General features: G+C 46.8%; 1 protein-coding gene across 2 annotated transcripts; it reads right to left on the bottom strand.

Moving 5' to 3' along the window:
* Positions 1-300: 300 nt before the first annotated feature.
* On the bottom strand, positions 301-14,992 carry src (v-src avian sarcoma (Schmidt-Ruppin A-2) viral oncogene homolog). 2 transcript variants are annotated; one of them, XM_035645496.2, is made up of 13 exons: positions 14,798-14,992; positions 9,584-9,845; positions 9,393-9,492; positions 8,496-8,513; positions 7,715-7,813; positions 6,635-6,738; positions 4,568-4,717; positions 4,283-4,438; positions 3,118-3,297; positions 2,652-2,728; positions 2,378-2,531; positions 2,126-2,257; positions 301-1,955 (listed from the first exon to the last, which is right to left on the bottom strand). In XM_035645496.2, exons 1-13 carry the CDS (start codon positions 14,975-14,977, stop codon positions 1,747-1,749), a joined length of 1,821 nt encoding a protein of 606 aa, XP_035501389.1. In that variant the 5' UTR covers positions 14,978-14,992; the 3' UTR covers positions 301-1,746. The 2 variants fall into 2 exon arrangements, with proteins under 2 accessions (XP_035501389.1, XP_035501390.1); XM_035645497.2 differs by lacking the exon at positions 8,496-8,513.
* Between the last annotated feature and the right edge of the window lie 2,552 nt (positions 14,993-17,544).

Here is a 17,544-nt window from a genome sequence, read left to right as displayed (position 1 = left end):
TGTCTGTCAAATTCAAAATGTACAACCGAGAGAAGTTCACAGAAATACATGCACAAAAAAACAAAACATACTCGTAGTGTAAAAGTGTTTCTATAATATATATAATATGTATGTTTCATTTCATTACTGTTACATGTTATTTAACCCAAACATGTACCACGAACATTAAAGTTTGAACAATGATGCTGACAGTAAAATAAACATTTGGGTAATTTTTTTAAAGGAATAAATTATAAAGGTGATATATACACAAAACATATCTACATTTACGTTTCAGGATGCCAATTTATTTGCTATACATGCTTTTTTGGGGGGGGGGGGCTCTCTGGTCTGTTCCTGCAGGCTGGAGGAAGGCATAACAGAAACATAATATCTCCAGTGTAAGAGTGTGCTCACAGACGCACTAAGTACCGAGGCGAATTCAAAATACAAATCTTCCTATCAATAAACGTCAGAAGAGAGAGGAGGCAATGGAAGAATTTTTAATTTCAACAAATCGACACCTTGGAACCACAGTGGTGAGCCAGTTGGTACCGTGCAACAGGTGCAGGGTTCTTAAAGCAGCGGGTTATCTTTCGAAAACAATCCTCTGCTTATGCAACTCATAATTATAATTTTTTTTTGCAAGAAACGTTCAGAGTAGTAAAATACACTTGGTACAAAAGAGATTTTCATTGGCACGGGAAAATAAAGATTCCTCGCGGCAAAACTCTCGTCTTCTCCATCCTGAGACGACCGTTAGTGATCAGTAGCATTTTGTTTTGTAAGAAAAGTCACGATTAGTAAATAGGAGAGAGACGTGCTCCGCCTCGCCCTCGCCTTCGCCTCGTGCCGTACAGTTGCTCGCAGCGATAAATGGGACCACTCACTCTGACGGGAATCGAGCGCGTTCGCATCATTTGGAAAAATCTCACAGCAGTGGCAGGACTCAGTGTCTCAGTGTTGCACAGGGGGAAGACTAGGGAGGAAAATTTCACCAGATCATTTTCCGGTCCCTCCAGATCTAATCAGAACAACCACCAAAGTATCCTGGAAATGTATTGTAAATCCCCTCACAGTTGCTTCTCAAGTGGCGAAATGGAAGACAAAGTCTGAGCACATGTTTCAAATTGGAACAGACAAAAAAAAAGAAAAAAAAAGAAAAATTGACCTCATGTAGTGGCGCTTTTCAGCAGGACAATGCTTGTGTCTATAGTTCGTCGTCTGAACTCTCGTCTTTAATCCGTGTTCAGTCGCGGAGGCCACAGTCTGGTTGTCGTTTGCAGTGTTGAAATTGGTAAAGTACAAGATCAGTCAGGTTAAATGATACAGGAAGAGCGTCGGGGGGTATAGATTATACGAGGGCACCGTACAAACATAAACAGGAGAAGGTGGAAGAATCTGCTCGGCTCTGCGGAGTGTTGACTCGATTGACAAACTGCAAAACAAAGTCAAAATAATACCACAGTTCAGTCCCTTCCTCTTCCCGGCATGGCGGCGGGCGTGACGATGAGGCAGGAAGTGAATGTGGCTGATTGTTTTAATGTCCCACTGACGATCCTCGATGTCAGACGGTTACTTGATTGATCGCCCCCAGACTGCTGTCGGCTTTCTGCCCCCGTCACACTGTGAACGCACATCCCCCTCACACATACAGCGACATGTCCATGCTCTCCAAAGCAAATGCACATGCTCAGTTTTTTTCCTTTTTTTTTTTTTAACGCATGCATTACACGTGCACGCAATCCACGTCCGGGCCCCCCCGGTTTACAGGTTCTCCCCTGGCTGGTACTGGGGCTCTGTGGAGGTGAAGTAATCCTCCAGGAAGCCCTGCAGGTACTCGAAGGTGGGCCTCTCCTCGGCCTCCTTCCTCCAGCAGGTCAGCATCAGCTCGTGCATGGATTCGGGGCACTCGGCCGGGCACGGCATCCTGTAGCCACGCTCCACCTGGTCCAACACCTCCCGGTTCACCATACCTGGGAGGGGCCGAAGGAGACATAATCACAGCTTGAATCGCGGGACTGCTTATGAATCATAAACTCATAATTCTCTATGCTGTTGTGACTGGTGGAGCATGACGTCCGCGGCTAATTTTTCCCGCAGTGTCACAAGGCCTGAGAAGAAGAAAGAAAAACATCATTCTTGCCTGGATAGGGAACTCGGCCTTTGGTGGCGAGTTCAGTCAGCAGGACCCCGAACGACCAGACGTCAGATTTGATGGTGAAGCGGCCGTACAGAGCGGCCTCAGGCGCCGTCCACTTGATGGGAAACTTGGCCCCTGCAAGAGGACGGGTTTATCAGCAGGTTGACATATGATCACTGTAGCTCAGACTACATCACGTCTACTGCATAAATCTTAAAGTTTCCTGTGGTGAAACCGCGCGTAACTACATCTTACCTTGCCGGGCAGTATATTCATTATCCTCGATGAGGCGAGCCAGACCAAAGTCGGCCACTTTGCACACCATGTTGTCTCCCACCAGGATGTTCGCAGCTCTGAGGTCCCGGTGCACATAGTTCATCCTCTCCACATAGGCCATCCCCGAAGCAATCTGAGGGAGAGGCAGGAGTTTTGTGAATAAGGAAAGACACTGCAGATATGTTGTTGTTTTTTTTTAAGTGGATGTAAGCGAAACAGTAGTATATGTTTTTCATCTATATTTTCCACTGACCTGTGAGGCCATGTCCACCAGCTGGGGGAGGCGGAGCATCTTACCCATGTCGCCCTTCAGGAAGTCCAGTAGGCTACCTGTTAGCAGCGACACATACTGCAGGTTAATACAAAACTGTGTGAGGCTTTTTATCTGGTGGTAATTCCCTGATGAAATCTTAAATTAAACATCTGTGAGTTCGAAAATTCTTCATTTTGTTGTACATATGTATTGAAGTGAATTTAATCAAAGATTTGAGGCATTTTGTTTTTGCTTAAATATAACATTTTCTACATGTCTTTGCAGGGAGTAAACGCACCAGAGCTTGGCCTGACCGAGTGGCTCCCTTCGCAAAAACAAATCACTCCGGTCATTCAGGTTTACAACATCTCTGGTTATCCTCGGCCTCAGCACATCATAACTAATCCTCACTCACATTCAAACTCAAACGCCATTTTTCAACGACGCCACGGTGGCTCATGCTGACCTTGCCCCATGTACTCGGTGACGATGTAGATCGGCTCCTCAGACACCACCGCGTAGAGCTGGACCAGCTTCTCGTGCCTCAGCTTCTTCATGACCTGAGCTTCCTGGAGGAACGCCTCCGGGGACATGGTGCCGGGCTTCAGCGTCTTGATCGCCACGCGCGTTGTCCCGTTCCATGTCCCTGGTAAAAGAAGAAAACATAATCAGTCATGGCTGTTACAACTCAATCAACTCATTAGCTTCCAGTAAAAACTATGCATCCGAAACTAAATCAATAACACATTGGTTTTCCTTTCACATTCTTTAATATCAAATCTCATATCTACTGTAACTGTTTCTACATGTGAACATACTGTTAATATGCATTGCTATGGCATTTATGAAGAATTCTACAGTTGTCTTACCGACAAGGATCATGACACAACAGTATTTTCTAGGTGATATCAGTTGTCGACTATAATAACAACACATTTAAATGAATAAATAAATAACCAATGAGCTTTTCCTGAAAAGCTTTTAAAGAGTAAATTGTGCATTTTAATGGGACAAGAGAATCTGCAGCAATAATAGACTGTATATAAAAAAAAAGGACGTAGGCACAGCGTCCGGGAAGTGAAGTCCATTGGGAGGTCCCTAAAACTTGTATTGTCTGGAATGACCAGCAGAGGGCGACTGGACTGGTTGCAAAAAGAAAAGTCAGTTTCTATAGAGGTATATGAGAAAATGACTCTACTTCTCAATTGATTTATAACATCACTACATATTTTCCTGAGGAGTTTATGGTTCAATCTCTAGTTTCAAGTCTTCTTCAATGTTCATTTTGTAAATGATGGTCCCATTTAGAGTCAAATGGACGATAGGGCATGGCAGGCATTTGGCCGTGGATGCAGCGTGATTGACCGCTTCTACCGTCCAATGAGTGAGGGCCACAGGTGTAGGTTGATAATGGTGATGGATGAGCACAGTCTGAATCAGGCTCCACCCCACGCTCCTCAGAATATGGTTACTTCTAGCTTCATAAAAAAAAAGATGGTGTTGACCAAAACTCAAGGCTTCAAAACGGCAGTTCACTAACCAATGGGTGACGTCATGGTGGAGTTTTTTTCTCCAGCAGACATTGTTTCTATTGTCAAGTTCAAGGAATAGACGGTAAAAACACGTCTCACCCATCCAAACCTCTCCGAAGCAGCCCTGTCCAAGCTTGAGGTCGAGGCGGAGGGAATCTCGGGGGATCTCCCAGGCGTCCTTGGCTAGTCCCTGAGTCTGAGGCTTCAGCACAGGACAGATGTCGGTTAGACTGTGACACAGCCCGTCAGCGTGCTCTGGGGGGTGGGGGAGACAGGACACGAGGCAAGGACAGGGTCAAGCTTCCTTCTTGATCGAAGAATAATCGTCAAGAGTGTACAAGACACAGAAATATGACAACGAAGACGGATAGAGAAACTACTCACTGCGATAGTGATTGACGAGCTGCTGCAGGTTGCTGAACTGCGTGCGGGATGTGATGTAGAAGCCTCCGCTGTCCAGCTTCCGGATCTTGTAGTGCTTCACGTTCAGCCCTTTGGTGTTGTCATAGTCCAGCACCGACAGACAGTAGGCACCTGCAGAGATGCACAGCAGAAACATACAACATCCATACAATCACTGGTCTGGATCAAAAAATAAATGAAAAAAAGAGTAATTGGATGTTAGTTTTTTTGGACACAATTTGCTTGTTGCACCACCAGAGGGCAGCGTGCATCAAGTGGAAAAACGGTCTGAATCACGGCGCAGCCCCGTGCATCGCTCCCCCCCTTCCTAATGTTTAAACTGGGTGATATGGCCTCAGTCCTCAGCCTCAGCTCCACATTGACCTAATTCCGTCTGGCTCACCCGCCCTCTACCTCTCCTCGGTCTCCTTGTTCCCTCTTCTCACTCTATACAGAGGTTGAATCCACATGTATCCCAGAACAGAGAATCCTGTAACGTACACGTGGACGTTCGTCACACACACACACACACACACACACACACACACACACACACACACATATGGGCTGCGTTTTTTTCCGCAAGCAGTCTCAGATGAAGAGCAGCTGCCATCAGGACGATCTCCAGACTGAGTCCCACAGGCGTCACTCACATCCAGTCCCTTTTTTTTTTTCTTCTTCTGCCTGATTTGTCTCTCTTCTGCACCCACACTGCCACACCACTGCCACGGCGCAGTGAACAGCGGGGTATCACGTCTTTCTTCTCCTCGGTGCATTTTTTAGTCGGACATGTCACGTAGGATTCAAACTCTGCTTCATGTTCAGATCTGAATATATATATATATATATATATATATATATATATATATATATATATATATATATATATATATATATATATAAGAAGGCAGAAAAAATATAACTTTGGGAATCAGTGGTGTAAAAATAAAGTTTTGGCACATTTCCAGAACATTTCCAGGACAAAATGTTCTTGAAGTCGGATTCTTGATCAATACGAAGGAATAAGTATTTTTCACCATTATATGTATTTCCTCCAACCCTGTTATGAATAATTTAGGGCTGCGACTAACGAATATTTTCATTATCGATTAATCTGTCGATTATTTTTCTCGATGCATCGATTAGTTGTCTGGTCCATAAAATGTCGAACTTTTTTCCCAAACACAAGATGATGTTTCGTTTTGTCCACACACCAAAGATATTTGGTTTACCGTCACAGAGGAGCAAAGAAACCAGAGAATATTCACATTTAAGAAGCTGAAATCAGAGAATTTTGACTTTTTTGTTTCATAAAAACTACTTGAACCGATTAATCGATTGTCAAAAATAGTTGGCGATTAATTTAGTAATCAATTACTAATCCATTATTTTATCTGTTTTTATTATTATTTTAAAATCAGAATTAGAATCATTGAAATAAATGTTTTTTTCATTGCAAAGGCAACGGAAATTTTTCTTCTAATGGATTTTTGGGGGCCCATGCCAATATCGATATTAGATTCCCGATACCGATACATAGGCGGATAAACATATATATATATATATATATATATATATATATATATATATATATGTATGTATGTATGCATGTGTGTATTTGAATTTAGTTCAAATACAGTTGAACCATAAACGTTATCATAAATAATTATAAATTGAAAAAACAAAACAAATACAACTAAATAAATAGCACTTGAACTAAGAAAATAAACATTTATTTAACCCAAAATGTAAACATAAATGCACATTTAAAGGCTCATATCAGTTGGTCGATAATATCGGTCGGGCTCTAAACAAATTGATGTGTGTGAAAGGCTAGTATTGTATTATGTTATCGGCCAACCAATATATCAGCGGGGCAAAGTTAGCAAACAATAACATGTTGGGTTTTTTTTTAAATCCTTGAAAAAAAGAGGGTCCATGGACACATTTTGGTCGGGACTCAGGCAGTACTGAGGTCTGAAAAGCTCGAATATCTACAGCGTTAGTGTGGAGTTTGTTTTCTTTGGATAAGAGGTCCGCACAACTCACCTTTGGTGGTCTCGCTCTCCCGCACCAGGAAAGTCCCTCTCCTGTTCTCTAGACTCAGCAGCAGCCGCTCAGAGTCGCGGCGCGTGATTTTGCCAAAGAACCACCTGGCGATGAGGAGATTTTAAAAAGAAACGAAGAACACATGGGACACACGAAGGCAGGAGGGTGAAGGGAAGAAGACGACGTATGCAGTGGGGGGGTGGGGGAGAGAAGGAGCGACGAAGCGAGGGTGAGTCTTTGCTGGTAGTTTCATGCGGTTAAATATTCTGTCTTGAGCCAATTTCACATGCAATGCATACTGATGCATTACAGTGTGACAGCTGCTTACCTGGACTCTAGAGACAGTCTGAGATGACTGGGGCAGCAGGAGGGAAAAGTGAGAAGCGGGTGTGTTATATATAAAAAAAAGTTAGTTCCATTGTACAAGCAAGCAGGTAAGCCTGTAAAGATCAGCGGCGAATTCCCTCCGGGAGAAGACAGCAGTGAATACCAAAGACTTAAGACTGTAAATATGATGCTATATTTAGTTAGCCTTACTGGTTCTATTCCCCCAAGAAATATCTACCCATCAGCGGGGGGGTTTACAGTATGTACAGGACTACAGTACGTCTCATGCGGCTGCGATGACTTCCTGTCGTCACAGTCATCCAGCTGAGACTCCAGGAAGTTACTGTTTGCCAGCCAAATAACAGCCCTGCGCATAATCTCCTGTAAAGCCACTGATTTATGTTTTTATATTTCAGCTTTTGTGTTGATTATACAAATGAGATATATAACGTGTTTATTAGTGAGCTAAAGGACGGTTGGCTAAAGCTCCATATTTAAATTGAGTGGGGAATGATCTTCTGATCTAACCCCCCAAAAAATGTCAAACTATTCCTTTAAGAGCGCATTTAAAAAAATCACATTCACAGAAAGTGAATGTGATTTCACTTTCTGTGAAAGTGAAATCACATTCACAGAAAGTGATTTCACTTTCGTTAATTCTTCTCACATGCACTCGGCGGAAAAAAAAACCCAGATAAAAGAGACAGAACAAGAGAGAAAAAAATAATAAAAGAAGGTTGTTGTTTTTTTTACTCTTCTGCCTGGATGGAGTCGGACGGGGCCACATAGTTGCTGGGGATGTAACCGTTCTCTCCGGTGGTCAGGGAGCGCGCCAGCCACCAGTCGCCTTCCCTGCAACGATGAAACGGAAACACAGATGAGCGTCAACCGAGGCTCATCGCACACCCCCATATCACAAATAAACACAGTCCTTGTGACTTTTTTTCACTCGGGCCGGTGTTTATCAAGTGTCTCGGAGTATACATAGAGCGATGTGGACCACTGAACACCCACTGTGTGTGTGTGAATGACACCATGAACAGTTCCTACTGTGAAGGAGCTCTCGGCTCCCGGACAAGCTTGATAAATATGAGCCCAAGTGTCTCTACTGTTAAAATAAATAAATATATACATACTTAGTAGATACAAACATGCATTAATGTGGCTATGATAACAGGGAGGGATGGTGCATGTATCCTAGACCGTATCAGGGGACGAGCTGCCGTAGCTTTGCAGCACTCGATTCACGTATGAAAATCAAAGTAGAATTGGGATTTGTTTACATGAATTGCCTCCAGTTGACCTGAATTGATCGTAGCGCTGCAAGGCTTCGCACAAACTCCCCCCCCCCACACACACTTCACTGCACTACAGGGATCATGAGGGCATGAGTTACGTGGCTTGTGCCTCTCTAACAAGTGACGTGGTATTACGGTGCAAAAAGTAAATGCTTCAGGTGCCGGGGGAAGGAACACACACGCGGGGCGGACGGGCGGCAACGTTCACAGACAACTGCAGAGGAAGCTTCACAAACCTGCAGTTCACCTTCCTCCTGTGTAAAAAAAATCGCGATGGTTTGTGACGGGGAAATGGAGAAGAGAGAGAGAGATGAATAGGGGGAAGTGGTGAAAAGAGAGGGTGGATGTCAAGAAATACAGAGAGCAATGTTATGAGCAGTGGCAGATTATACACAGAGCAGAACACAGCTGTAGTACAAGTACGATAAAACCGAAATATTTAAACCGTTACATAACTTGGAGACAGTGAAGAGACAATAATGAGGTAAACACATATTATCATAACAATAAAAACCTATCAGGTCACGTGAATACGTTTAATTGGACTGAATCAGAACTGTGATAACCAGTCGACTACTCTCTAGAGTTGTTTCGTGGATTCTTGGTGCACTTGACCCAATAAATGATCCAGGATCTTCGGCCCGAGGGGCCAGATGCAGCGATAATCCACTATTGTTCTCAGCTCCTGCCTTCTAGGTCAGTGGTTTGTCAGTCGGGCGAGCGGCTCTGGCGGTGCAGCACCACGTCACGCGGTTCACTGCACCTCTATGGATTTTCGTAGAGCACGCCCCTGTTTTAAAAACCGCCATATCTCCCATCATTGATCTATCATTGAACAGGTCGGATTTGTATATTGAGTGATGAGGTCTCGCATAAAGGTGTAAACAGTCTCAGAGAAGCTTTTGTGAAGGAAGCAAAAATAAATGTGCAGGAATGTGTCAGTTGACACAAAACAAAAATATCAAGCTTTGCCGAGTCGTTACCGTTTGAGCCGCCAGTGAGAAAACTGAGCAGTAGGTTTAAAAAAAAAGAAAAGAAGTGATATTGGACTACTCTTGAGTTTATTCGTTTCCATGTGTATGTGAGAAAGATGACACACAAAAAATCATCAAGGGACGTGTGACAGTTCTTACGTGTTGTTGACTATCTGGAGACGTTCGCCCTTCCTGAAAGACAGATCCGAGGCTGTCCGAGACTCGTAGTCGTACAACGCCACGAAGGTCGTCACACCTCCTGGTGGAGCGAGAGAGTTTGCAGGGCACAGAATTAAAAACAATAAACCATGACATGTACGACTGAAAGAAGACTGAGGCATTGTGCTGACCTGCCAGTGTGATTCTGTTCGGAGAGGTGACGGCGTTGTTGTCCACTCCTCCGAACAGGCTCAGCTCTGCGTTATTGGCCGAAGACGGATTGCCACCGAGACCCCCGTCCATGGTGGGGCTACGGTTGGGCACCAGGGACTGTTGATTGGAGCTGAGGTGGTGGCCACCGACCCCTCCTCCGGCGCTGAGGTTGACGTCCAGGCTGCGGGTTCGATGGCCCGCATCCTTGGGCTTGCTCTTGGATCCCCCCATGGCCAAGGCCTGTGCATTCAAGGACAGAGGCAGAAGACACGGAAGAAAGTCAATTTCCAGGCACTGTAAGAGATAAACGACATCATAATAATTCGACATCAAATAGACTTGTTTCCTTGTGTGATTTTATTAGAATACAATTCTCTGGAAAAATTCCTTCCAACTGCCACAAGGCCAGATGCCGAAACCAGAGACGCGCTGGAGACCACGGCTCTAAACCCACCACGACACACGCACACATTCACAGTTATGTCGACCACATGAAGCATAACTACCCCACGGATGGTGAAGCAGCTGTCGCTCTTTGGTTTCAACACGAACACGAGATCCACTTTGCCACACTGCCACCAGCACACACACACACGGGCGCGCGCACACACACACACACACACACACACACACACACACACACACACACGTGTCAGACAGATGCGGCGTCACAGTCGTTCTCTTGGCTTTTTTTTCATGCAGATCGTTTACAGATGAGTTAAGTGCAGTAAAAGCTCCGTGTCACTTCCATCATTATGCGGGAACTAAACACAGCCCGGCTGTTGTCATGTTTCATAGGAAAAATGCCAAACATCCAATGAACCCTACTGTATGTTTTTTTTCTGTTTTAATATCATTGTAGACCGAACACCTGTCACTTTATGTCTTTAATTGTTGTAATTGTTTTTTATCTGACGCTCAAAATATCGTTGTCTGACCCCCACAATATAATGACAATGAAGCGACTTTGACTTGACTTTGAAATCTGTGAGTTGGACCTTATGGGTAAACTGGAGACGTAAAATTACGATACAACATTTTTTTAAAACTCAAGAAATCAATCTTTTAAACCTGCATCAATTGCGTGTTTCGCACACCGTACGGGGCAGCAGAAGAGTTTGTCTTCGGCCGCCTGACGAATGCAAAGTCAGATATTCATTCCCCTTTCAAACATTTTTTGGTCTCCACCAGCGTTGCCAACTTTGTCTGAAGAGGAAGTTTGCATTGATAACAAAGCCGGTGAGAGAAGCAAAAATATTCCACCAAAAAAAATCAAAACAATCCACTGAAAGGTGCTAAAACGCTCCACGCAGAGCTGAGGAGAGCAGCGGAGTTGGGTAACTAGAAGTGACCCCCGTTCACCAGCTATAATGGTGAAAATAATCAATGGATTAATTGATAACAAATCATTAGTTGCCTTCTCCGTGTTGCAGCGACTGATCCCTTTGTGCGATCCTCGCCGAGCAATTAACCGCGAGACCCGACGGGGACAGACCAAGGTCGGGAGGGCACGCTGTGGATCGTTGTGGCTGTTCCCTGGGCCTCTTCAATTTCGGGAAAAACGCTTTCCCAGCCCCACTCGGGCTCACGGAGTAGCTCTAATCACAGCTTAGCGCAGCAAAATCATTACACTAAGCCGAGGGATAATTTAGGGACTGCAGCCCCGCGCTATCATGGAGAGATGTAGCCACGGGGAGTCCGCAAGGAAATGCTAATTTGAAGAGAAACACCGAGGTGGAGTGGCCCGCGGGAGCCCTTCTGATAAGCACATGAGGGGTCAACATGGATGCGGACGGGTGTCAGGCTACTTAGCCCCCTGCCTGGCTGACTGACGGTGGTTATTTAGGAGGCAACCGTGCATCTGTCGGGGCCGAACACACCGGGGGGAGCCGATGCAGCGAGGCCGGGATCATTGGCGACAGTCAAAGAGTCTAGTCCCGAACGAGACACAAAGCCACAACACACAGAGGTTTTCAGCAGGCCTGCGTGCAGTCGTCAAGAGCAATGCAGTGACATATGGTGGAAAATGTGTGGCACACTCCGCTCACCCGGCAGGGGGAAAAAATTAGGGAGACTGTCACTGGTTCTTGTCAGTCACTGCGGACGCCGGCTCCCTTTTTCGCCCGGAGCACTTTTTCGACAGGATGGCAATCTGCCAGGGGAGGGGAGGATGAGGCAACACGGGAGAGCGAAGTGTACTGGTGGTGTGTTTGCCGTCTGTTCACGAGTATGTGCAAGCGCACACGTGTGAGCTCGACCAGAGGAGCAGCGATGCGGCTCAGGGATAAATATTTAAAAAACATGCAGCGAGGAATTGAGAGGAGGGCGACGCGGGGGCGGGTGCTCATTTTCTGGTTGGCATCGGGAATGGGCGAGTTGGGGGAGGAAGCGGAAGTGAAGAGGGGTCAATGGGGCCGCGCGGTCGATATCCCCCCCCCCCCCCCCCTCCAGGGCATGTCTGCGTGAAAAAAGGGAGGTCGCATCGCAGCGAGTGGAACGGCGCGGGGCAGGTTGACGCGCACACAGAAACAAAGATGGTTCGGGGAGTCGCCCTTTGTGTGTGTGTTTTTGGCGTCCCCCACAACCCGAGCAGGCGGGTTAATAAGCCAATTTTTCGAGGCAGCGCACAGCAGAGACGCTACGTCTCTCATCTCGAGTGAGTGGCAGTGCAAAAGCCTTAACCCCCCCCCCCCCCCCCCCCCCCCCCCGATTCCACGCGGATAATACTTTCCCTTGGGAGGTGTCGCCTCGTCGAGATAACTCAGATAGTGCTTGAATAACACATCAAGTGGACAGACCACGCCTCGATAATGCTGACTTGTGCTGATATGCTGAATATGTTTGCGGGACAAAAAGCTGTGCCTGTGACAAAGCATCTGATGTGATCCATCCATCCGGAGACTCAGACCTTGGACCCAGACGAACACACTGAAAGCTCCTGGAAAGAGGAGAGACCGCACCAGGAAAAAAACGCAGCTTGAAGAGAGAGAGAGAGTCTCTGGCTTGTTCTTCGCACGCTCACAGTTTCCAACAAAGCCATCTTTTGTCGGCTCGCAGCAGGCGGCACAAACAAGGCACAGAAAGTGGCCTGTGGCTCGCATGCTGCCAGATCCTTGCGTCCTTTTGAGCTCTAACAAGCCACTTGGAAATATGGGAAAATAAGTCATGAAGACAAACAATGTCATGCATTGCAGGCGGATTAAGCGGATTCTGTGTCTGTGTGTGTGTGTGTGTGTGTGTGTGTGTGTGTGTGTGTGTGTGTGTGTGTGTGTGTGTGTGTGTGTGTGTGTATCATCTGCGGTAACTAACGATAATGAGAGTCTGATTCTGGCCCTAATAGCGCTGAGGTACTGTAACAACAGCTACTGTCTGAGGAGCAGCGCTGCATGAAAATCCCTCTGGCGAGGCGGGGGTGTGGCTGGGGAGGGTGGATGGGGGATTTGCTTAATTATGCATAAGATCTGGCGATGAATTCCAAATCCTTTAAGTCTCCTGGGCTTTCGGTAAATGGGGAATAGTCTTTTAATATCGCTGCCGGGGTTGTTCCTGCACCCCACAGGATGCTGCGTATCCCGTTTTTTGCTTGCTTTTAAAAACAATTACAATCTCTGAATAGTGTTCTCTCACGGAAATAAAAAGAAAAGGAGGAGGTGTCGTTCACCGATGGGAGGCTTTTGTCGGCGGCAGGATCACGACACGGGTCAGTTTTTCCCCAACAATACCGGCTTTGCAATGAACTCTACGATTGCTCTACGGGGGCTCATTCAGAAAAAAACCGAGAAAAAAAAACTTTTCGTCCTTGGGGATCAAGGAATCGAACAGTCCGCGAAACATCAAACTTGAACAAGCTCTCTTCAGAGGTTCTGTGTGCCAGTCGTAACGAGAGAGTTCCCAGCGCGAGGCCGAGGCGAACGCAAAGTAATACTGAGGGAGACGGAGGAACTCTGCTGCGTGAACGGGCAAGTTGCGACTCGCGCTGTACGTGGCGATGACAGCTACAGTAGAAACCCATCACCTCCACCTGCTATCGGCCTGTGGTCTAACACATGGATTGGGGGGCATGTTCTGACAATCCACGTCCACTCGGGGCCTCTAGCGCCCTCAGGCAGCAACGGATTAAAGGTCACGATTGAGCGTTTTTTGCCGCAATGCTGCCATTACGACAGCGAAGCTGTTGCATCGACACTTTGTATTTGTGTCGCATGCAGGAAAAAAAATGACAGTGTTTTCCTTTCCGCAGGGAGCTGCTCGTTCCCCTCGAACGAGGCGACGTCGAAATGATCCCTGGAGGGAGGAGGCAGAGGAAGCTGGTGAACCCGGTATGTGCCTATCTGCCTGGGGGTTTATTTCCCGTGTACTTCCCTATAGCATTGCCCGGACATCTAGCATTAGCATGTCAGCACCAAGGCCAGCAATGTTGTGCTCAGGCCCAGACGTGCCCCCCCCAAAAAAATACCCAGAATCTTCAAAGGATTCCATGACACACATTTTTGGTCATACCGCCCCGCACTGTCTGTGTGTGTGTGTGTGTGTGTGTGTGTGTGTGTGTGTGCGTGTGTGTGTGCGTGCGTGCTGGAAAGCAGGAACAAGAGGAGAATAAATGCAACAGGGTTTTTTTTTGCTGCATTCCAACGGCAACCGATTCGGCTCAGGGGATACGAAGTACGTGTGCGTTCACAGGGGAACGCTGCGATACACGTGTCCTCGCCTTGCGTCGAGCGAGCGCATGTGATCCTGTTGTCAGCCCGGTGCATGTATTTTTCCTTCATCTTAATGGTCTCTATGTAATTACTGTGGGGAGGGGGGGGGGAGGCTTTGGCTCCTGCGTCAACAACCACCAGTCGCAGCATAATCCAGCCGCTGCTTGTTCCGTCCAGATTATCGTCATCTATTCCCTAATCGTGTTCGCCAAACGCTGTGATGACATTCCAGCTGGGGCCCTGCGAACAACGCGGCTGCCGCAATGACAAGGCGGGACAGACTGGTCAAACCACTACTGCTGCTGCTGCTGCTGCTGCTTCTCGTCTGCCAAGCACTTCTCTTATCCTGTCTCGACAAATCCGTCTGCTGTGAGAACACAGCAAAAAAAAAAAAGAAGAAGAAAAAAGAAAAGAAAAAGAAATCTCCACTGAGAGCAACTAGAACACTTTACAAGCAAGTCACAGAGTTTAATTAAGAAGCTCGTTGCTCACCGTGTGCCACATAAGGCGGGCGAGTTCCTGGTTCTGATCAGACGTGTTGAATGAGTACAGTTGAACCTCATCTTGAATCAATCCCCCTTTAACAAACACGAATGCAGGAACTGGAAGCTCGGACGTGTTTGCGCACCGGCACGGGTTTCTGCAGCACTTCCCGTTCGGGGCTATACCCATTAGTGTTGAACATTACAAAGAGGTAAGGTGAAGTCACACAGCGCAGAGAGAGAGAGAGAGAGAGAGGGAGAGAGAGGATGTCCTAAAAAAAGCTTCTGGGATTTCAACCTACTTTGTATTGTAAGTGCACACTGAGTCAAACGCTGAGCCACTCCAGACCCAGAAAAAGCTCTTTGGAGCTACGAAGGTAAACACACGCCCCCGATGGCAGGACTCTGCTGATTCCTGGATAAAGCCTGTGTACCGACCCCCCCCCCCCCCCCCCCCCCCCCCCCCCCCCTCCTCCAGAGGCTCCTGTCACAGAAAGACACAGGGATGGGGAGGCGTTGAAGTCAATATTTACCACCACACACACACACACACACACACACACACACACACACACACACACACACACACACACACACACACACACACACACACACACACACACACACACACACACACACACACACACACACACACACACGGCTGTTGCCATGGAGGCGATCCCAAGCATTCCACAAACCAACAAACTGCACAGATAGTTTGCGCGCACACGCTTTCTGGGCCAAAACACTTGCATGCCTATCTGATGAAGGAACAAGGCGAGATTAGCAGAGAGGCTCCGTCTCTCTCTCTCTCTCTCTTTCTCCCTCTGTGAGTGTGTGGGGGACGTCTGTCTGTCACTTCCTGAAAACACTCGGGAGAGAGAGAGAGAGAGAGAGAGAGAGAGAGAGAGAGAGAGAGAAAGGTGAGATCACCTGAAAAGAATTCGTTCCATTGCAATGTTTTTTCTCTCTCGCCACACCGCAGGAAGATTCCCCGTAAAAAAAGCATCATGTTTACCCGTTCTCCCAGTCTCGCAGGAGCCCGCGGCGCTTTGGCTTCTATAATAGGATCAGAGGCTACGAGGCCTCATCCCTTTCACTGCAAGCGTGTGTGTGTGTGTGTGTGTGTGTGTGTGTGTGTGTGTGTGTGTGTGTGTGTGTGTGTGTGTTTCTCACCACTGGTATTTTTTGCTAAAAAAGCAGCCAACTGCCAGCGAGTTCACGTCACCTTTTGTTTGCCAAACGCCACAGCGTTACAAACCCCGCTGTAAAAAAAAAAATCCTATGAGATCTCCGGGGCTCACGGCGCCGAGCAGCTGGCCGCGCCGCCTTAAACCCGGCGCCTATTAAGGAATTTCTTTCTTTCCTTTTTTTTTTTTGTCCACTTCCAAAACAACAAACACTGCTGGCACCCGGCTGCAGGTTCATGGATTTTCTGTTATCCCCTGTTCCTAATCTGAGCATGACATGCATGAAATGATTTTTGGGGATTGAGGCTCAGTAAGAAACTATCTGGGCCATTTTAGATGAGGTGATGTGTTGGCTCGTCTGTTAAAAGGAGACGTTTTCGACATGTAGGGCAGTACGCTTTTTGGATTCACGACTAGTTGTTTTTTTTCCCCAAAACACCCAAATAGGTTGCGTGTCAATGGTTAAGAGGGAGAAGATCGAGCAAGAGGTACGTCTGCGGCCGAGAACGCGATGGGAATGAGCTTGTTCATTGGTCCGCTGCTTGCTCGCGCGTATCGTCCCGTGTCCTGGAATTCAAAAAGATGATGGGCAACGACGTGACATTGCACATATTTTTTGGGGGGATTTGACACTTTTAAAGCGTTGAAATGCTGTGTTTGATTTGGTTACGGTTACGGTTGGGGTTGTGATTAGGGTTAGGGTTCGTTGTTGCACACTAAACTTAACATTTTTTCGAACTTATCAAAACGAACAATACGTTGGTTTCAAAAAATGATCACTGCAATCAAACAAATAAATAACCCTAGCTCATACATCAGGGGTAAAGGGGCGAGAAACTCTCCTCTAGACCTCACTACTTACAATAAAGTTATTAATAGCTATTTTGCTGGAATTTTGTTGACATTCATTCTTGACTGATGAAAAAATGACTGAGTTGATGTTCATGTATTGTGCGATTAGTCGATAACGTCATTATTGTGACAGACCTACTCACACACCTGAAAACGCATATATCACGTGACGGTTCACGTACACCGGGCATGTGCAGAAAATACCACGGACGAGAAACAACAACGGTGAAAAGTAAGAGCGGGGATTTCTTCTCTCGGACCGACGGCGACGTGAAACGAGTAATTAGAAGTAAAGGGGCGGCGTTAGGGAGACGCAGAAACATTCCTGACTCTCCTGAATTCGGCTCATCAGGTTTGTTACAGAGCGGCGGATCAATTCCAGTACACTAAACTAACACATTGCACAATTGAGCATTTTACCGTTTTTTTCCCCGAGGAGAAAGCGCAAACGTCAAGTGAACCTTGTGTTGAAACACACGCCCCTGTTTTATGGCCCAAGGTCTCCCAGCTGTTCCCTTGTCACTTGTCCGACGGATACAGACACACACACACACACACACACAGCAGAAGCGGCGGTTATCTCTCAAAACGGGGAGATTTGAGGCATCTGTGGCATGCACCGCGCTGTGACTGCGGTGAAAAAGACCCCGCGGGCGTTCACTGGATTGTGTCGATAGTGTGAGAATCCAGGCATTGTTCCTCTGCGCTGTGTGTG

This window comes from Scophthalmus maximus, chromosome 3, assembly GCF_022379125.1.
Source record: "Scophthalmus maximus strain ysfricsl-2021 chromosome 3, ASM2237912v1, whole genome shotgun sequence".
NCBI classification, from domain to species: domain Eukaryota; kingdom Metazoa; phylum Chordata; class Actinopteri; order Pleuronectiformes; family Scophthalmidae; genus Scophthalmus; species Scophthalmus maximus.
The sequence above is the reverse complement of the archived record's forward strand: the minus strand, read 5'-3'. Positions and strand labels throughout refer to the sequence as shown.